Below are 22,395 nucleotides of genomic sequence, written 5' to 3'. Positions count from 1 at the left end.
AAGAATTGCCACCTAAAACACTATGTTCCCAAGAAGTCTGTCAAGAAATAATTGTTGATAGATTGATTAGCTTCAAAGAAATTCTTGATTCTTTTCTGAAGAGTGCATCTGCCCTTCCACAGTGAATGATAATCATGGTTATATTGGCTACATTGCCTAAGAAATTCCTTGGGAGATTGTGTAATTTGAGGAGCTTTTTGACTTAAGAAAACAAACCAACCAATAAAAACCAAAATCGAAGGCCTAACCCAACAATGAAAACCCAATACGAAACAGGACTTTTATGCTTAAGAACCGTACCTGAAAATTTTAAATAACTTTTTGCTCTTGGGAAAGAGAATGCGTGTGTGTGTGTGTGTGTGTGTGTGTGTGTGTGTGTGTGTGTGTGTAGGAGCGCTCTGCTTCCTTTCAGGTAGGTAAAGCCAAGTCTGAACAACCGTTCTGTAAACTTATTAAACTGACAGCAAAGAATCCTTGTTAGTGAGGTGGGAGTAGCGAGGTGGTGATTCAGGAAATGTTTGAACATAGGAAAGTCAGGGGCAACAGCAAATCCATTTCAGTATTTCCATTCGGGGGTGCCAAATCTGGCCCTGTCTCCCATTTATCAGCTGTGGGACCTGGGGATAAGTTACTTAACATCTCTGGGCTGGGGTTGCCTCATTTGTACAATGGGGATGATAAAGATACCACTATATAACTTTCAGAGTTACGATGTGTAAATTTGCAAAGCCTTTTGAGCACTGCCTGGCACATGGGCTTGTAGCAAGCGCTTTAGGTAAATAAAACACTACGCTATGCTAACCTCCACTTCCACACTGCTAGCTTCTTGTAAGCCCCACCTATACTGAAATTCTAGAGACGCCGCTGTTTCTGATTACAAGGTTTTTTCGACCCATGCAATTATTTTTGTTGCCGTCTACATGCCTATAACTCGCCCAAACAATTTGGGAAGTCAGTACTCCTTTGTCCCGCCTCTTTGGTCCCCCCCCCCCCCCCCACTCCGCCTCCTGTCTGGGCGGGGCCGTGAGTGGGGGAGGGGGCATGCCCGTCTTCCTACCCTCAAACTAAGCTGCTCAGCGAAAGCGTTAACTGCCTCCCCGCCGCACTCCGGTCCTCCCGGGAACGCCCCTGGAGGCGGGGCTGTGGCGCCGGGCAGGCGCAGTACAGCAGCGCCGCGCCTGCGCCGTGGAGGGGCTGAAGGAGGCGGGGGATTGGTATGCTGCGTGCGAGTGTGTGAGGGAGGAGGCGTCGAGGCCGAGCGTGGTACTACGACGGGCGCGGGCCGGAGAGGGCGGGGGGATGCGCCGCGGCGGCGGTGGCGCGGGCGCTGGGGCTGGTGTTGAGAGGCGCCAGAGCAGCGGATCCCGGTCTCGCCGCCGCAGGAGCGCGGGTGTCGCGCGCGGCCTGAAGACGCCGTACCTTTCTGCCCCTCACCTTTTTTTTTTTTTTTTTTTTTAAATAACCGGAACCAATGAACGCAGCCGGGACCCGAGCTCCGGAGGCCGCCGGTGCCGAGGGGACCAGGCTGGCGCCCGGCAGGAGCTCGCGTCCGAGGCGGCGGGGGCGGCCCGAGGAGTCGCCGGCGGCGGCTGCAGCGCCTGGCGGAGCGGACGAGTGGCCAGCGGCCGTAGCGCCGCTGCGCTTTCCCCCTGTTCCTCCTCCGCGCCCTCATCCTGCCGCGACGCCCGGCCCGGCCTCGGGCAGGCTGCGGCGGTGGCATTGGGCTGCGCTACTGGTGCTTGGGCTGTTGGTGGCCGGCGCGGCGGATGGATGCGAGCTGGTGTCCAGGCACCTCGGCGGGCGGCGGGCCTCGGGCTCTGCCGCCGCAGCCGCCTCCTCTCCCGCTGCGGCGGCGGGCGACAGTCCGGCGCTCATGACAGGTGAGGGCCCGGGGGGGGGGTGGGGGGCGGCGGGCGGGACGAGTCCGGCTGCTGAGGGACCCCCATCCCCGGGAGGGGCCCCTGCCGGGACCCCGCTATTTGACGGCCACGGGGCGATGCAGAGCGTGGCGCCCAGACGCCCGCGCCTTGGCCGCTGCTTCGTCGCGGTCCCCTACAGTCCGGACGCCTTCCCCCCCCCCCCCCCCCTCGCCGACACCCCGCCCTCGACAGAGGCTCTCGACGGCACTCGCTTCCCCGCCCTACAGTCGGGTTCCCCGGTGTTCCACGCTGAGCAATGCGGCGGTTTCTCTTCCGTGCTGCAGAAGAGCCAGCAGGGTCTGCAGGGTACTGGGCTGAAATTTTTTTTTTTTTAAGCTGCTAGAAAAAGTCGGCAGCAGCAATGCGGTATTGAGTCAGCCTACGGTGCTGCTTTTGCAAAGGCAGCTGGCAGCGAGTCTCACAGGTTCAAAGCCCCGCTGAGCCTAGTGTCCCAGGGGAGGCTGCTAAAGAGGATTCTTTGAGAGCCATAATACCTAGTGGTATGGGTGGTTCCGTATTAGTATGCGGAAACCTCTAAGTCTCATGTGTGTTTTTTGAAGGGTGGGAGGAACGTTTTAAAGGATGGGAAATATTTGCTGGTGGGAGCATCACTGGGTGACAAAGGGTGCCACCAGAAAGCTCTTCAGGGAACCAGAAACATACTTAAAATTTATCAAGTGCAGCGTATTCGGGGCTTGTATTTGAGCAAAACCAGTTCTGATTGAGTGCATCAGCACCTTTGTAATACAGAACGTTCTCGAAATTACTGAAAACTTGCGAACGTGTTGGGTAAGGATAGGTAGAAAATAGGATCCTTTTAAAGCTTTCCAGTGGCATGTACAAGTGGTCTGCATGGTTTAGGTAATGATGTAGGGATCTTGAAATGATCTCTTTTGGAAAAGTAGTGAGGCTGAAGTAATGTTTATTTATTTATTTATTGTACTTTATTTTTAAAAGTAATCCGCAGCTTTTCTGCATTGAATGCAAGACTAAAAGGAAAAAGTAAAGTGGAACAAGATGACCCATCATTAATTTAACCAAAGTGATAGTCCAGCAGGCGTCTGAAAGTTACTAACAGCTGCTCTGAGAAGTGCTCAAGAGCTATATTCTTTGGAGCAAAGCAGCTATTCTCTGCGTTCTATGACAGGGTGTTTGCTATTTTAGAGAGGAGGGTGTTGGTAAGCTCCGTTAAGTGCTTTGTAGTTGTATGGAACATAATGAGCAGAATATTTAACTTGCTTTACCCTGAGACCTAGCAAGCTCCTCTAAAGGAAACTGGAAACCTCAAACCTATCACTGGGTAATTTGGAGAAAATGATTACAGAATGCTCAGTATTAGGACCGTGATATGGTTTGGGAGGATATTTGGAATAACCTGAGGCTTGAATAGTCTTTATTCTCGAGATACAGATGTGGCAGATAAAAATGAAGAACAGTGATTATTAGGAAAGTAGCCAGATAAAACTATAATCGTGAAGGTTAAAGAAAGTAGTGAGATAAAAAACTGATTCTGAAGGTTTAACGCCTCATGCAGTAAGGGAGGGAGCAGAAATATTGGGGCTTCTAGAAGGTATAGCAGTGTGATGCTTGGTTTCTTGAGCAGAAGGGTTTGTTTAATAAATAATTGGCTAATGTTTTTATCAATATGTAATTGGTAGAAGGGCATATAATTCAGAAAATTTAGTATTTTTTAACCAGTAACAGTATAACGTATAATTATATCATACATAAAGTATAATGTAGATTATATCAAGGAAATTGCTGCAGATGGAATTTTATTTTAATTAGCTGTTTATAATCCTTTTTGAAGATTTAAATTTCTCTGAGTTGTTTATGGCATTGTGAAAAAGGAAAGGTGATTCTCATTGGATAAAAAGTCTGGCGTATCACACAAAATGAGTTTGTGCTGTGGTGCTTTAAAATAAGTTTACAAAAATAGTATTAATTATGGAGTTTATTTTTAATGTTCTTTTCCTTTGTTGGAGTATTGATTTTTAACAAGTTAAACATTTCCATTTAAAGTTTAAAATAATCAGACTACACAATGTGCAAGTTAAATTGTGGTCATTAGTTTATTTAAATATAGTCAATAGCACTGGTATCTGGAAAGTGGTAAATTGAAAGTCTGTAATAAAGTTGAAGCATATTGAAAATTTCTCTGAACTACGTATATGCTCTCTATAGGGCTCCTTCCTATTCTTCTGATTATATGAATAACACTTTCGTTTATGGTTTCCACTTGTAAATGTTGTGCTAGACCCAGAACATAATAGATTGTTGCTGATGTACACTTTAGGAAGTAGAATCATAGCCTGTACTTAAAAATTACTGTTAACTACATTCTGGGTAGTGTTAATGGAGAGAAAAGGGGTAGAGAGCATTAGTAATAAAACGTAGCTACATGTGAATTTTGAAAGTGGACAATTCTTGAAAGAATTCTGAGAGAAGAATTGTTCTCTGGCTCTGTATTAAAATTGTCATTTAACTGTGAGTTTTCTTAATAGCTCTGAAAATGACAGTCCAAATCACATCTTCTCTTTTCCACTACAGTTTGGTTCTTTAGGGACGTTGTAAGAGTTTGCCTCTTACTAATAAAATGTAGAAAGCATTCTTTTCCACTGATGTTTCCCTCTCAGTTTTATTTTTGAGGTTTAGTGTATCCTAAGAATAAATTACCTTTAAGTCATCTATTGCATATTTCGTTTTGAGCAAGCAAGTGTTCTTACAGAGACTGAGAAATCATCAGAATAAACAGACTTACCGTCATAATGAATATCCGTTTGTATTTTTCTTTTCTATATAACATTTTCAGGATTTTGCAAAGATGTTTGGATGAGGTGAAACCAGTATTTATACTATTGTGAAATAAAGGTTATATATGGGGATATAGGGCCCTTGCTTTGTAAGTGATTGAAATTTAAAGCAGGTTAGGGCTTGGTGACTAAGAGTTTGTTGATTACCATCTAAGGCAGTGTTTTAATAATTCAAAACTTTTTTTTTTTTTTTTTTTGCGTAACACATTTAGAATCAATGAATTGATCACAGTAGAGAATAATTGATCTCATCTGGATATGGTCTCTGAGAAATAGTTTATGAAAGGCAAGAAATACACTCAAATGTGTCATGTGTATATATGTGTGTGTATACATACACGCACACACGTATGTACATATATTTACATATATGTATATATTTACACACACATATATGTATATGGAACACAGTTTTTTATTCTGGCAAAATATACAGAATTCAGTTGACCCTTGAGCAGCAGGGTTAGGAGTGCTGATGTATACAGTTAAAAATCCTAGTATAATTTTTGGCTCCTCCAAAACTTAGTTACTAAAGCCTACTGTTGACTGGAAGCCTAATGTAAACAATTAACACATATTTCATGTTTTGTATTATGTACTGATTCTTTAAGTTAGAGAAAAGAAAGTGTAATTAATAAAATCATAAGAGAAAATACATTTACAATGCTGTACTGTATTTATAAAAAAAAATCTGTATATAAGTGGATCCACAAAGTTTAAACCGACAGAGCTTAAGGGTCAACTGTAATTGACACATTTAAAACATATTTTCTTTTTTTTAAATTTTTTTTTTCAACGTTTATTTATTTATTTTTGGGACAGAGAGAGACAGAGCATGAACGGGGGAGGGGCAGAGAGAGAGGGAGACACAGAATCGGAAACAGGCTCCAGGCTCTGAGCCATCAGCCCAGAGCCCGACGCGGGGCTCGAACTCACGGACCGCAAGATCGTGACCTGGCTGAAGTCAGACACTTAACCGACGGCGCCACCCAGGTGCCCCTAAAACATATTTTCTTATATGTAGTTACTTGTTTCAGAATTAAAAAAAAATTTTTTTAATGTTTTGTTTATTTTTTGAGACAGAGAGAGACATAGTGTGAGCAGGGGAGGGGTAGAGAGAGAGCGAGGCACAGAATCCAAAGCAGGCTCCAGGCTCTGAGCTGTCAGCACAGAGCCTGATGCGGGGCTGGAACTCACAAACTGCAAGATCATGACCTGAGCTGAAGTCGGACGCTTACCCGACTGAGCCACTCAGGCGCCCCAGTTTCAGAATTTTTTAAAACAAATTTTAGTTTCGGAAATATTTGTTTCTGTCGTTTTCTAAAGATGAGTTAATCACTTTCTTCAGTGCCTGTATAAAGGTTTACTTAACTATAATACTTGTCACTAGTTTGGTATGTTATTAGGAATGTAAAACACATTTTAAAATGTTTCTTGGAAGTATTAAAATTTCAGTGAAAACTTAAAGTATTCTTAATTTGAAGGAATACGGTTTAGAAAGGGCCACTTTACTCAGTGTCAAACACATCTATGTAGTGGGGCTTTCGTTAATTTAGATGAAAATACTTTACATAAACATGATTATCATTGTAAAATCTTAAGGTTCACTTTTAAGTATCTCACCTTGAATGCCTGACATTTACGTAGCAAATGTCACCTTTTTCTTTTTTTCTTTTTTCTTTTTTTTTTATTATTGGTATTGGCTTGAGTATAGTTATGTACATGTTGCTTTGAGGAGTATTATTTACAATGAATTTATAGTGCTAATGTTTGCATTGTGACAGTGGTTAAACTTACAGTGTAGTTTACATAGTACTAGAAAATATTGTTCCTCTTTTTGTGAAATTGCTCTTTCCGAATTTAGCTTATATTTAGCTTATGAAGCCACCTTTGGATGACTGGGTCTTCTGCTATATTTGCATTCTCTTTTGCCTTCCCAGGTAGTTCTCATTACTAGTCCTTTTCTTTATCAGTCTTTGGCCTTGCTGTAGGGGTTTTCCTTTCTTCTTTTCCTTTCTTTTCTTTTTGTTTTTGTTTTGTTCTAGCTAACTATAGGATTAAAGAATCTACTCATTTGTTTTTTGATATAGTCTATTCTGAACATTTAAGAATTAGTAATCTTACTGGTCTGGAAATATTGCATCCCTTGTACTTTTCTTGAGAATACCACGGCAGACCTGATTGGGCTCTTGAGGGAATCCCCTGCCTCGGGGTAACTTAGAGGACCAGTTGGAAAAATGGGTTTGGGATTTGGCGTAGCTTTAGCAATAGGAGTATCCACATAGGAATTCTTTAATTTGCTAAGGGCTTTCTTGGTGGTTGGATACATGCTAAAGTTTTTAGATTAATTTAGACTTCTGAGTAACTATTATCAAGCATTTTGGATATTGGCAATGCAGTGTAGAATACTTTAAAATGGTGGTTGGAGATCTGTATCTATGTATGTGGTAGCTAAAGTATAAACTGGTTAAGCTAATGTTAAACAGTTAATGGTATGATTAGTAAGCCATTTTTGATATTCACTGGAATTTGGACCTTATGTTATTAAGATCTATCAGATTTTATCAGCCAAGCACTTATTAAGCACATGCAGAATACCGCATAATAGGAATGGGAAAGAATACAAACAAGAGTAGGACAATGAGTTGTGCCTATTGGGAATAATAGATATGTTTACTAAACTGTTACTAGTTGTCAGTATTGGACTCAATGGTTTATATACATCACTATTTTTGATTCTGAGGTTAATCCTGTTGGAGATAACCTGCTACAGTCTTCATATAAAAGATGAGGAAACCTTTGGAGGATGATCTTAAGTAACTTGCCCAAGGTTATATTTAATAAATAGCAGAGTCAGAGGTTGACCTGAGTTTCGTTGCTTTCAAAGCTTTGATTCTTAACTGGTATGTTATATGCATTCTTATACACACAACTAAATAGAATAATGAGAGAGACTGTGATTAGTACCATAACAGACTGTAAAATGTTAGGGAAAGTAGGAGGGTAGAGTTTGAGTGGGACCTTGATAGCGACTTCTTGTGGCGATGAGTGAAAGAGCTTTCTGGAAGAAGGCATATGCAAGAATAAGGATTAAATTAATAGTTTTTTTTTTTTAAACGTTTATTTATTGAGACAGAGAGAGACAGAGCACGAATGGGGGAGAGTCAGAGAGAGAGGGATACACAGAATCTGAAACAGGCTCCAGGCTCTGAGCTGTGAGCACAGAACCCGACGCGGGGCTTGAACTCACGGACTGTGAGATCATGACCTGAGCCGAAGTCGGACACTTAACCGACTGAGCCACCCAGGCGCCCCAGGATTAAATTAATAGTTTTATTTGGAGTTCAGCATAGGGTGTATGTACAGTAGTGGCAAATGCAAAGAGAAAGAAGATTTGGGCCAAATTATCAAGGGCTTTAATATTCCTTAGTTTATACCCTTTGTATTGAAATGCCAGCACATTTAAAACTGCGGTACTCAACCAGTCAGGAGTATGGGAAATTATATGTTTTCTTTTTTTATTAAAAGTTTTTTTTAAATTTTATTTTATTTTATTTTTTAGAGAGAGAGAGAGAGAGAAAGAGCACAAGCAGGGGAGGGGCAGAGAAAGAGGGAGACGCAGAATCTGAAGCAGACTCCAGGATCCAAGCTGTCAGCACAGAGCCCTATGTGGGGCTCGAACTCATGAAACATGAGATCATGACCTGAGCCGAAGTTGGAGGCTTAACTGAGGCGCCCCTGAAATTATACATTTTCTTAGCATACTGGTTTTACTAGATTGTTTAAATGGAAAACAAACTTTCAGTGTTTAATCATTAGTGACTAACATTTAACATTACCCAACATGCACATGTTATGGAGAATGCAGATTTAAATGTTAAGGTAAAACCAAAGGTTTAAAAAGGTATTTTGATCTTTGCGTGTTTTGTTCATAAACTTAAGAGGAGTAAATCTGTTTCTGGTCGGGTTAGGAAGCAGTGGTTTTTCAACATGAGACTGACATGATCTCTGTTTGAGAAAGTGAAGTCTGGGCAGATGGAAGTGAGGAGATAATAGAGCTGAATGAAGAGGTCAGTTAGGAAGCTGCATTGAAGTAAAGGTTTTGAGAGTTTAAATCATGAAATTATGGTTATGAGATGTTTAGGGAAAACTTTGTAAAAATTTGCTTTATTGTTAGGAAGGAATCTAGAAGAAGTCTAAGAAACAAAAAAATTACCTTTTACTTTTTTTCTTTTTTAATGTTTATTTATTTTGGGGGAGGAGGGGCAGAGAGCAAGGAGAGAGAGAATCTCAAGCTGGGTCCACACTCACTGTGAAGTCTGATTCAGGGCCCGATCTCACGACTGTGAGATCATGACCTGAGCCGAAAATCAAGAGTCGGACGCTTAACTGACTGAGCTATCCAGGCGCCCTAAAAAATTGCCTTTGACTTTTAAACACCCTAGTGTTTGTAGAATGACTTAAATTGGTGCAAGTCCTTGAAAATATGCAAGAGGTGAAACAGTGTTGTATAGTGCCATTATTTCAAATGTGCCTAGTTAAAATAAAAATTATTTTTATATGTGATTGGACTTATATGATGATTTACAAAGTTGTTTCTATATGGCTTTTTAGTACTCCATATTTTAAAGTGCACGTTTGTTCCTTAATAAAGGATAACTGTTTCCAGATTGACTTAATACTATATTGCATCAAAATTGAACTTCCCCACCCCAACCATCTGTAAATAGCAGTATCTTGGAGTACTGGCATATTATTTGTTTCAAAATTAACTTTTGAATTTTGCATGTGAATTTTAAGCTTGATCCTTAGGTGATGATTTCAAATGCCAAATCTAAATGATTTCTTCATTTCCTTATCCTTCTAGGTCTTTATGTTAGTAGATATTAGATAACTCCGTCCTTCTTGACACTTTCTAATCCTACCTTCAGTAACTGTTTTCCTTCACTGGTTTTACTGTTGCTAATTTTAAGGGTGGTTCTCTCCTGTCTCTGTCCTCAATCTTGTGTTCCTCTCATCTAGCTGAACATTTCCTTCTCAGAGAACTTCATTACTAGGAAAGTTCTAAATTGGGGATAGGAAACCCCAAGCCAATGATTGATTTGACTTGGCTTTACTTCATTTGGCTCTTGAGGTGATACTGCACAACCATGGTGGCTGCAGTCCTGAGAGTAATTTCCTTTCTGCTAGGCTTCCTTAGTCATATAATTTAAAGTGAAACAACTTTGGGATAAAGGCTAAGATTAGTAGTAGAGTGTTAAATAGTAACCATTTAGTGTTTTCTTTACCTGGTGGTAATTCCCCTCACCCCAGAACCACAGAGTAGTCAGCTGGACTAACATTCATCTCAGCACCCAAGCACCTGTATCTGTCCCAGTGTTTCTTGCAAAATGAATTTGCTTATGGCTCTTGGCCTCTGTTTAACTTATTTTCCCTCTGGTGGTTCTCCCTTTCTCTACCCCTTTCTTTGTTCTTCCTGAACTTGCCATTATGTGGAACTGAAACACTTCAAAAATGACTTTATTGAATTAAATACTGGGTTTTGAATTGTAAAAATAATTGGAGTGAGTCTGATTTGTGTGATTTAAAAATACTGAACAACCCAGGGTACCTGGGTGGCTTGGTCAGTTAAGAGTCTGACTCTTGATTTTGGCTCAGGTCATGGACTCACAGTTCCTGAGATCGGTGCTGACAGCACTGAGCCTGCTTGGGATTCTCCCTCTCCCTCCCCCTCCCCCTCCCCCTCCCTCTCCCTCTATCCCTCTCTCCTTCTCCCTTTATCCCTCTCTCCTTCACCCTCTATCCCTCTCTCCTTCTCCCTCTATCCCTCTCTCCTTCTCCCTCTCTCCCCCCCCCCCTTTCTCCCTCTCCCTCTGCCCCTCCCCCATTCATACTTTTTCTCTCTCTCAGAACAAGTAAATAAACATTAAAAGAAATACCAAACAACCTTATCACAAACCCCTTGGGTAATGAAAATGATTTGTAGTTGTTTGTTAAATGATTCTCAGTAAGTTAAAAAGGTTTTTTAAACCCTTACTGAAAATTTTTATCTGCTATTTACCATACAGGACATTTCACAGACCCATGTTATTGTGCAGGTATTTTCGTCCCTTTGTAAAAATATCTGGTGTTGAGGGGCATCTGGGTGGCTCAGTCAGTTGAACATCTGACTCTTGATTTTGGCTCAGGTCCTGATCTCATGGTTGGTGGGATCAAGCCCCACATCTGGCTCTGTGCTGACAGCATGGAGCCTGCTTGGGATTCTCTCCCTCTCTCTCTGCCCCTTCCTGCTTGCACTCTCTCTCCCTCTCAAAATAAATAAACATTAAAAAGAAAATCTGATGCTGAGTAAATCGTCTTAATCCTCCTTTATTCCTGTTTTCCAGCAATAATCCTCTGACTTTTCCATGTATGATAAGTATGTAATTTTTCCTGGTTCCCTACTTTCATCTTCAGCAATTCTTTCTGCTTTGTCACACACATTCAAACTGTTAATCTTTGAGATTTCTTTCTTCTGTATTTCTGTATACCGAATTAAAAAAAATCTGCTTTAAATCTTTGTTCATCTATGGGTATAGGTACTCTGCTATTTTATAAATTTGCTTTTTAAAACATCTCCTGTGATGTGCATCCAGTCTTTGGTTCTAGGTCTATTGAAATAGATCCTTAAAAGAAGTATAAAATCAGAAAGTCAGACTATGGTGAATCTGTGTGTGTGTGTGTGTGTGTGTGTGTGTGTGTGTGTGTGTGTGTACATAAAGCTTTTAACATAATTAAGTGACTTTTATGCCAGATATGATGCAAGGAACTGGGGATATAAAGATGCTGAAATTGACCATTTTTATCATTGCAAGAACAATGTAAACTTTAAAATTGCCCAAGAGTAGATTGCATAATTAAAAAAATAAGTATTAATATTGTATTTGTTTTTTAAAAGGAAACTGCTGTGGTAGCTTATCTAGTAGCATTACTGCATTTACTAAAAATATCATTAGAATATTTCTTAGAAGTTTTTTGTTACACATTTGCAGTATTGAAAATAAGCCTTCCTTCTTTGGAACAAGGTGTGATGTAAATAAATATAGTTCTTTTTTGTTTGCTCTTTGGTATTTTATGCTTCACTAACAAGCAAACAAACAAACAAGATACTTCAGTGACTGTAATGTTCTAGTCACCAAGGTTGGTGTTTCGAATTTTAAGATTAATAAGTTGTTGGGACGCCTGGATGGCTCAGTCATTTAAGCGTCTGACTTGGGCTCAGGTCATGATTTCACGGCTCGTGAGTTCGAGCCCCACATCGGGCTGTGTGCTGACAGCTCAGAGCCTGGAGCCTGCTTGGGATTCTGTGTCTCCCTCTCTTCTCTCTCTGCCCCTCCCCTGCTCACACTCTGTCTCTCTCTCAAAATTAAATAGACGTTAAAAAAAAAGAAAAGATTAGTGCGTTGTTGACCTTGCCTTGTGTTCTAGGAGGAGATATCCCTTTTAAAGGGTGATAATACATTGTAACAAGAGTATAAGGGCATAAGGGCTATATTTAATAGAATTACAGAGATGGAGTTACTTATTTTGATGTGGAGAGGTGGGCTATTACTGAAGGTTTTTTTTTTTTTCCACAGTAGATAACTCACTGGGAATGCGTGAGAATTTGTCACATAGGGAAAAGTATAGCAGTGTGAGAGGAGGAAGCTGAGTAAGGAATGACATTTATCATAGACATTGCCATTTGAGAATGTTACATGAGGTTGTGAATTACCAAATACCTAAAATGCAACGGTCCTCCTGCCTGTAGTGTACCACCATCCATATTTGCATGTGGGATTCATGTTTATGCCTGGCATTTTTGTATTTTATCTTATTTAATCCTTTAGAATCCTGGTGAGGTTATCATCACCCCCATAGATTACTACATATAATGGAGATTTAGGAGTGGTCTCAAATAGTTTATATCTTAAAAATCCTCCAGTGCCAAAGATCTGTATGATAAAGCACAGTGTATGATTGGAGGGGAATTAGGAAATGAGGCTGATGATACAGCAGAATTAAACATTCTGATTAATTTTAAATTCTTGGTCTTTATTGTCTAAAGAACATTATGAGTTTATTTTTCATTCATTTTTGGTAAATAGCCAGCTTTTTATTTCTTAAAATTTTGCATTTAGTATTCTGAAATCTTAAAAAATACTAATTTAAGATATATAATTTCTAGAAATTAGAAAAAATTGGTATCCTCATTAAGTGGGTAATTCCTATTTGTGGTTTGTTTTAATGAATATGCTGTAAGGATGGAGTGTCATTTTTAAGAAGCATAACATTTCATATCTTGAACTTTTACCTGGGTCACAAGTCTGCTCCCAGTTTTGTACAGTGAGATTAGGAGCATGGCCTGTAGACTAGAGCAGGATTTCTTGGGCGGTCCCAGTCTGACAGTGGTTTTGTAATTCGCGGTAGGTGATTTAATCTATTCATGCCTAAAAAGGGTTCCTGGACCCAATTCCAATGTGTGTGGGGAGACTCGCCCATACCAACAAGCAGTTCTCAGACACTAGCATGTGTCTGAGAATTCGTTGCAATTCTGACACTATCTACGTGCAGATAGAATCAGATTCCACAGGTTAGAAGTCTCAGTCCCACAAGACTACTCTCCACTTCAGAAGCCAGTCACAAGCCCAGGTTGTTACCTATGCTTCTGATTGACCTGTAAATCAGAGGTTCCCATGACCCCGTATTTGGGTTCATTTAGTTTGCTAGAGTGGCTCACAGAACTCAGGAAACCCATTTACTTACTAGATTACTAATTTATTACAAAGAATGTTAAAAGGTACAGATCAGCCAGATGAGATACCTAGGACAAAATCTCAAACAGAGGAGCTTTTGTCCTCCTGGAGTTTGGGGCTCTGGATAATGGCACATGGAAGCGTTCTGTTTCCCCAGAGTGGAAGCTGTCTGAACCCCCTTTTGGGTTTTTATGGAAACATTGGGTTTTCATTATATAGGTATGATTGATGAACTCAGTGGCCATTGGGGATTGATTCAACCAACCCCGCCCTCCTCCTTAGAAATCAGGGTGGGACTGAAAGTTCCAAATCTACATTCGAGCAGTATATGGTTCCTCTGGCAGCTAGCCCCCATCCTTTAGGTGCTTTGCAAAATTCGCCTTCAGTAACCTAAGCCCAGTTGTAGTGGGAAGGGTTTGTTATGAAGAGTAAGACACTCCTTTCACCTTTATAGCTCTGAAGCTTTTGCAGAACAGGAAACAAGAGCCCAAATATAAAAGATGCTCCCTTTGCTCTTATCCATCAGGAAGTTCCATGGGTTTTGGGAACTGTGAGCCAAGTTTGGAAACTGTGGACAAAGACCAAACATGTATGAATTTTTATTTTGGTCATCTCCGTGACCAAATACATACATTTCTTATAAATTACAATATTACAGTGCCTAAATGTCCTTATCTCTAAAATGATTTGACGATTACATGAGTTAATCTGTGTAAAGTGCTTAGAACAGAGTCTGGCAGATCTGAGTATTCAGTTGTTGGCTTTTTTTTTTTTTTTTTAACCTATAGATAAAGATGTAGGATAGTTGTAGAAATGTGCTGTGATATATTGAGTATTGTTAAGATGTTTTATGTTGCATTAAAAAAATTTGAAGACATAGTTTGAGTCACATCTATGACCTAAATAACCATTAATGATCCGAGCTTTGAATGTATGTATGTATGTAACTAAGTATGGAGATTGAGATTGAGGAGTACTGTGGGATTTTTAAAGAATTGTGTCATTGGCTTAAATGATTTTTTTTTTTTTTACCTTTTTGTAAGATTAAAAGATTTAAAGCATTTTGCAGTTGAAATATCAGATAAAATCTTTAAGGTCCCCATGGAGCTTGCATTTCATTTGGGAGTATAGAAAAAAAAAATGTTTTTAACTTGTGAGAAATGCTATCAAGGAACAAAAGAGGCCCAAGATAGAAAATAATGTGGATGGTGTGGGGACACCTACTAATTTAGGTAGGCTGGTTAGGAAGGGCTTCTGAGAAGGTGACATTTTAAGGGACATCTGAAGGGTCAGGAGCCAAATCTGTGAAGAGTTGGGTAATAGCATTCCACGAAATGGTAGTAGCATGGACAAAGACCAGGAGGCAAGAAAGAATTTGAATTATTTGAAGAAGCAAAAGTATCATTTTGACTGAGCATCTTGAGGAAGAGGGAGAGAAGTGTTTGATCTGGCTGTCCCAGTGGGAAGGGCCAGATGATACAGAGCCTCATAGACCATGTTTGGGGTTTATTCAGTGGGTGATAGGAAGCAGTTGAAGCATTTTAAGGAGAGTAGTTTATAATTCCTTTTTTGAGGGGAGGTTGTTAGTGTTTTTTTTTTGCCCTGGAATTATTATGGAAAAGACATGTAACACAAAGTTTACCATTTTAACCATTTTTTAAAAAGTTTTATTTATTTGTTTTGAGAGCATGTGTGTGTAAGCTGGGGAAGGGCAGAGGGAGAGAGAGAATCCCAGGTAGGCCCCTTGATGTCAGCACAGAGACATATGCGGGGCTTGATCCAGGTGAGACGATGACCTGAGCTGAAACGGAGAATTGGATGCTTAACGGACAGAGCCACCCAGGTGCCCCTTAACCATTTTAAAGTGTGCAAATTCAGTAGTGTTAAGTATATCCACAGTGTTGTGAAACAGATCTCCAGAAGTTTTTAATCTTGCAAAACTGAAACTCCGTTAAATTTCAATCAGGAAAAGGAGGCAAACTGAAGAAGAAACAAAGAACTTTTATTTGGGGTCATAGAATTGGTAATTTAGGGAGCGCAGATTCACGTAGCAGCTGGAGAAGTGTCCTGCTCATGTGGGGGAAAGCAAGGGGTTTTTATGAGAAAGAAGAAGGTAATTACATCACTTAGACATAGAAGAACGGAAGAAAATGTTCATTGGTGCTAACCGGTTGAGCTGCTTTTGATTATTCTCTAATCGACTCTTTATTGGTGCTATCAAATGAAACTATTCTTGGTATGCATTAGTTAACCGTTCTGTCTTCATGAAGTTCATACCAGCAGTTTTATGGTCCGAATGTCAGTTGTTCTGTTGTATTTTACTAGCAACTGCTGGAAACAGTTGCCCCCTCTGGCTGAGTTTGAGTTCATTAATTAGAAAGGAAAGTGGAAGCTGAAGCTTTAAAGTGGAGTCTGTCTTTCCACACCATCAAACAGTAGTTCCTCACAGTCTCTGGGACCTTCATTCTGCTTTCGGTTTCTATGAATTTGACTACTTTAGATACCTCAGTGTAAGTAGAATCATGTAGTCTTTATTTTATCGTGACTAGCTTTGACTTAGCTTAATGTCCTCAGTGTTCGTCCATGTTGTAGCATGTGGCAAGATTTCCTTCCTTCTTCAAGGCTAAATGATATTCCATTGCATGTATGTGCCACATTTTTTATATCCATTTGTCTGTCAGTGGACACTGGGGTTGCTCCTACCTTTTGGCTGTTGTGAGTAGTGTTGCTGTGAACATGGGTGTGCAAATATCTCTTTGAGACTGTGCTTTCAAGTCTTTTGTATATATATATTCAAAATGGGATTCAATATGGGATTGCTGGGTCATATGGTAATTCTATTTTTTGTCTTTTGAGGAACCTCATACTGTTTTCCATGGTGGTTATCCCATTTTACAGCCCCACCGTCAGAGCACAAGTGTTTCAGTTGCTCCATCATTACATTTAAAGGATTTATTTGGCTACTGTTTGGGGGATGAATTGTTGGGAGCAAGAGTCACCAAAAGGAGATTGCATAGGAAAGTAGTTATTAGTAGTCTAGTTGAGAATTACTAATGGCTTCGACTAGGATGATAGGAGAAGAGGAGGGGTTAACAAGGTATTCTGGAATTAGAATTGATTTGGCTTGCTGATGGATTGGGAAACAGCAGTGAGACAAAGGGAAGAATCAGTGACAGCTCTTAGATTGGTGACTTCTGGGTCCCTAGTGACCTCCACAATGCTAATGCAAGTAGGAAAGTCTTTCCCAGAAGCCCTCAAAATGTTTCTTCTCAGGTCTCCTATGTCAAGTCTGGGTTAGTAGACAAGGATTTCCCTTTTTAGAACAATCGTGTTTCATTCTCCTAGGACTGGGGGAGTGGCCCACTTTCCTGAGCACATTAGTACCCTATATATTTGAACAAAATGGAGGTTCTCTTAGGAAAGGAGAAGGGAGGGAATGACAGATTAACTAATTCGCTTTGTGAGTTTTGGGGAAGTATTGTGATCTCTTTTGCCTCATTTGTAAACTGGTAATATAAGTACCTCACAGGATTGTTGTGAAGATTAAAATAGTGGATTTGAAGTGCTTAACAAGGAGTAAAATGCTCAGTAAATATTTTCTTTACCTGATTCCCTCTCCCCTCTTTTTTTTTTTTTTTTAACTTTGTATTTCTTTTAATGGTGCCACTGTTTTTCTAATCAATCAAACACAATTTCTTGGAGTTACATTTGATCTTTCCCCCATTTTTCTATTCAAGTTCAGAGTGGGCACAAACTCCTTGATTATCTTTTGTATGTCATAAATATACTCCAGCAAAATTAGACTACCCCTTGTTCTTTGAATACACCTCATTGTCTCCCTTAGTCCATTGCTTACATGTTTCTCTCAAAGTAGAGTGTCATCTCCCATCTCTCAAGGTCCATTCCAGATATTTGTTCAGTCAGTAAATCTGTATTGAGAGTGTTCTATGTTCAGTGCACTGTTGTATGAGTTGTGGATACAGTGGTGGGAAAAGATTGCCATGGTTCCTGCTCTCCGTATTTCTTTTGTCATAAAGTCTTTCCAAAGTTATCTTCAGTGAGGCATGACTTCTACCTTGGAATTTTCTTAACAGATTGTTTATACCCTTTGTATTGCAATTCTAACTGGCAATATCTGTCTACTTATGTTGTATTACAGTGGTTCTTTCTTTTTTACCCATTTGAGGTTATCTGTAACAATATCTTCTTTCTCATGGAGGTTGTCCCATAGCCTTCTAAATACTTTTCAACTTGAAGGTTTGTTTTTGGTTGTAATCTGTTGTAGTTGATGATGCCTTACATCTGTACAGTGATTAATGCTTTACAGATAGAACTTTGTGTCCAGTGTGTTCAGCACTTTACGATAATATGGGTAGTCTGGAGCATGGTATGATCTAAACACCGACATCTGTCCTTATCTAAGATGTTTTTTGTTGCTATTTGAAAAATTTTATGTGTTAAATATTCTTGGAACAAAAGCGTAGCATATCTGTATTTGTGACTGCTAATAACTTTTAGTGGAAAAATGTTATAGGATCAGCTTTCAGTTTTTCACTTACATAAACTAAGTAGTTATGATTAATATATTACTCAGTTGGCTTGAGTCATGAAGTCCTCTTTAGTTTATAATTTTACATCTTTTGGAAAGAGTTTAGGGAAATTAAAATGATGTGACTATTAAAAAGTCTGGAATTTTATTCAGTTTGTAATCTCATAGACATTAAAAAACGTTTAAAAAGTGCTGGTTAACGTGACATTAAGAGCAGTAGAGTCCGTTTTAGGCATGGTCAGTGAGATTACATTGTGGTACTTAGTTTGGGAGTATATTTATTCAACAAATCTTTGAATGCCTACTGCTAGATACTTTTTAGGTGCTGGAGAAATAGAAAACTAAACAAGTGAAGTCTCTGCTCTTATGATTTCACTTTTACTGTTCTAGTCATTTGTCATGCAATAATAGTTTTGGTGTATACAGTATGTGATATTTGAACAAATTGGCAACTTCCTCATTTTGTGATTGCTGCTGATCCCAGTATTCACTGGTTTCCACACTCTTATAATTGAAACTGAGAGCCACGTTGTTTTTACCTATTATTCTTTTTACTTATTTATAATATGTTATATAAGTCATGATAAATCTCTTTAAGTCTTCTACAAAGCGTATATAAATATTTGTCTTTTTTTTTTTTTTTTTTTAATTTTTTTTCCAACGTTTATTTATTTTTGGGACAGAGAGAGACAGAGCATGAACGGGGGAGGGGCAGAGAGAGAGGGAGACACAGAATCGGAAACAGTCTCCAGGCTCCGAGCCATCAGCCCAGAGCCTGACGCGGGGCTCAAACTCACGGACCGCGAGATCGTGACCCGGCTGAAGTCGGACGCCCAACCGACTGCGCCACCCAGGCGCCCCTAAATATTTGTCTTTTAAAATCAATCTCAGTGCAGTATAATAGACCTAGAACTGGAACCCAACTCTATTAACTCCTAGTGCTATGTTGCTTTTGCCATAGGCTATATACTATTTCTTTATGGGATCTATTTTAAAATGTTATAGAAATGTGTAAATATGTTGGTCCTCTGAATTTAGTCAAACACATATGAAATTTTATAAGTTGTCTAAACTTATTTATAAAATTGTCGTTTAGCTTTTATAGTGTACTAAAAATTTAGTTTTACATTTTGAAGTCTTAAAAATTTTTTTTTCAGGTAGCTGGCTGGTAGTCATGATATATTCGTCATAAATCTTGGTATGGAACTGTCAATAATTGGGACTTTTTCTTTTCTATTATAGATTAGTAAAAGAGTGAAAAAAATTCTAGGGCCTGTGATTTATAATGAAAAGACTGTGCTTAGGAATTAAAAGATAATAAGATAAATCTTTTTTTTTTTTTTGTCTTTGGTTAGTTTTTAAAGATTTCTAGATATACAGCAGCTGTTTTTAGTTAAATACAAATTCCAAAGCAAGACATGGTATGTTTATAGATAATTTTTAATCACGGTGAAGATGTACCTGAAAAGTCTTACCCTAGAAGAATTTGAAGTTGAAGAACTAACTTACAGGAAAAATAGGCTTCAAAGTGAGAGATCAATAACCCTATGAAAGTCTTTATTAATATTTATATTTGCTAAGAGGAAATGCCATAGGAAAGAAATATTTGCATATTCTGAATTAGTACTTCAGAAAAGTTAATTTTTATTTATCTTTTCAATAGATGCTTCAATAGATGCAAGATGCTTGAAAACCCATCTTATTTCCTTTTATTTTTTTTAGAGAGAGAGAGCATGCGTGAGTAGGGGAGAGGGACAGAGGAAGAGAGAGGGAATCTTAAGCAGGCTCCACCCCAGGACCCTGGGATCATGACCTGAGCTGAAATCAAGAGTCAGACGCTCAACTGACTGAGCCACCCAAGTGTCCCTGAAAACCCAATTTAGGTTGTAGTAGACAGTATGTATTACTAAGGAGCGTATTCATATGCTACTCAGTATTGAGTCCATCAGAAAGTTAGATATCCTTTTTCTGTTAGTTGGAATTGTTAATTTATATCTCTGAGGGTCCATGGTGTTTCCAGATGTGCTGATTGACTTAGATGAATAAAACAGGAAAAACTTTGGGTACGTTTATTTCACAGTTCTTTTTATATTCCTACTACTATGGCTCAGGCATCTTTAGTAATTCATAGAGTATTGGTAAAAATTGAGTTCTTCCTTTAGGGAACTTGTTATCAGGAGACATGAGGATTTTGAACATTCTGACTTGCCTCCGTTCCCACGACTTAAGTGGGTCTTTGGATCTTAGCACTTTCCCAGCTTTGAGACAGCAGAAGGATACTCTAAAGGTCAGGTAAACTTTACTTAGGTTTCCTTTAATTTAGGATTGCATTTTAAAAGTCTCAACCCTGTCTCTTCTCTGCTTTATTCTGATCAGTTTCTAGATGCCTCTTGTTTCCAGTCATCTGTGACACAAATTCTCACAATAGTGGACATGGTAAACCATAATTAAATTTGTAAAAGAATTTTCACAATGTAGAATGATCATCCCCGGGGATTTACTAAATTCACGCAAAGTAATTGTTTTTACAATACATAACTAAATGCCTTTATTTAATGTATTTGCTGAAAATTAATAGGTTTGGTTTTTTCTCTTTTTTTTTTGTCAAAGTAATATAGTCTAAACATCTATATTTGTTTGGTTGCTGTTGGAAGGAAACTCTAATATGTGTTTATTTGGTTATAATTCATGTCTTTTTCATCTCTTACCACGCTTTTCTTCTGTTTCACCTGTTCCTCTAGTTAACTTTTTATGTGGAGATGGAAATAGTATGTTATTGTATTTTTATAGATAGTAGAGAGTATTTAACACTATCTGCTAAATACTTGCAGTATTTTATTATTTCAAGCTGTATCTTTTGTCTCAACCCTTTGTTTTAACTTGCTCAATTTAAGATAATGATAGCTTCACAATTTTAAGAGTTTTCTGAGCTCCTTGGATCTGTGGTTTATTGTTTTTCATTAATTTTGGAATATCTCAACTATTCTCTTTTCAGATAATTTTTTTTTGTCCTACTTTTCTTTCTTCTCCCTTTGGCACTCCAATTAAGGGTATGTTAGATCATTTGACACTGTCCCACAATTGTTGGGTGCATCCTTTTCTTTTCTTTTTTTTTTTTTTTTTTCAAACCCATTTTTACCCTTTTTATTTCAGTTTGGATAATTTCTGTTGACCTGTTTTTATTTTATTTTATTTTTTTTAATTTTTTTTTTCAACGTTTATTTATTTTTGGGACAGAGAGAGACAGAGCATGAACGGGGGAGGGGCAGAGAGAGAGAGGGAGACACAGAATCAGAAGCAGGCTCCAGGCTCCGAGCCATCAGCCCAGAGCCTGACGCGGGGCTCGAACTCACGGACCGCGAGATCGTGACCTGGCTGAAGTCGGACGCTTAACCGACTGCGCCACCCAGGCGCCCCTCTGTTGACCTGTTTTAAGTGCACTGATAATTATGTGAAAGGAATTTTACACATTTGAAATTGTGTTTTTATTTTATTATCGTTTGACTGTCTTTCATAGTTTTCATATCTGTTGAGATTCCCCAGCTGTTTATACATATTGTCTAGATACTTTAACATATTAATTCTTTCCTCTAGATCTTTTAACATTAATCACAATTATTTTAGTCATCCTGTTTGATAATTCTAGCATCTGGGTTATCTCTGTGTTTGGTTCTGTTTGCTTTATTTCTTGACAATGAAGTTTTTTTCTTTTTTTCTTCCTTTTAAAAACGTGGTTCATAATTTTTTTAATGGCTCATAATTTTTGATTGACTGATAGCACAGTTGAGACTGAGATAAATATTGCCGATGTCCAGAAATGGGTGTGCTTCTTCTGTCAGACTATTAATGTGGTAGTTGAGATAGTTTTGCTAGTAGTTGAGCTGGGTATGGCTCTGTTGTTACTGGTCATTTTCGAGTGTACCACAGACCAGAAATTTCCTGTTACTTTGTGTTTTGTGTGGCCTGAGTAGTGTTCTTACTGCATTGGCTGTGGTCAGCAGCATGCCTGTACTGATGGGGGGCAGTGGAGGGGCTCCCTCTGTGTCCTAGATTTGTGGGGGGAGTGAAGGAGTGTTTGGGTTTCCTGATCTAGTTTAAGTCGTAGGCCTTGGGATTGGGCTTCCTCAGCCTTCTTCCTCTTCTCACAGTGGCAGCCAAACTCTGCCTTGTATCTGGGGGAGGACTTAGGCTAGAGAGTTTCTTGTTCTTTGCCCAGGGGTAACGTACTTTGTTTTGGTGTGGGATCCAGGGATTCCTGGGCCAGGAAGGTTTCTTGTCCGTCTCCTGAAGCGGTGGGCTTTTACTTCTACCTCTTCCCAGGAGCAGTGGATATTTGCCTG

The 22,395-nt window shown here is 39.3% G+C and overlaps 1 protein-coding gene across 3 annotated transcripts in view; it reads left to right on the top strand.

Annotated features, from left to right (window-relative positions):
• The first annotated feature begins 1,238 nt into the window (after positions 1-1,238).
• Positions 1,239-22,395, top strand: part of STIM2 (stromal interaction molecule 2) — a 151,443-nt gene continuing 130,286 nt past the window's right edge. For 2 of the 3 annotated variants that reach the window (XM_047856571.1, XM_047856570.1), the window contains exon 1: positions 1,239-1,880. In XM_047856571.1, coding sequence (XP_047712527.1) covers positions 1,472-1,880 — 409 coding nt within the window. In that variant the 5' untranslated portion in view covers positions 1,239-1,471. The remainder of the gene's footprint in view (positions 1,881-22,395) is intronic. The other variant, XM_047856572.1, reaches the window with a different exon arrangement.

The sequence above is a fragment of the Prionailurus viverrinus genome, chromosome B1 (assembly GCF_022837055.1).
Source record: "Prionailurus viverrinus isolate Anna chromosome B1, UM_Priviv_1.0, whole genome shotgun sequence".
NCBI lineage: Eukaryota > Metazoa > Chordata > Mammalia > Carnivora > Felidae > Prionailurus > Prionailurus viverrinus.
The sequence above is the reverse complement of the archived record's forward strand: the minus strand, read 5'-3'. Positions and strand labels throughout refer to the sequence as shown.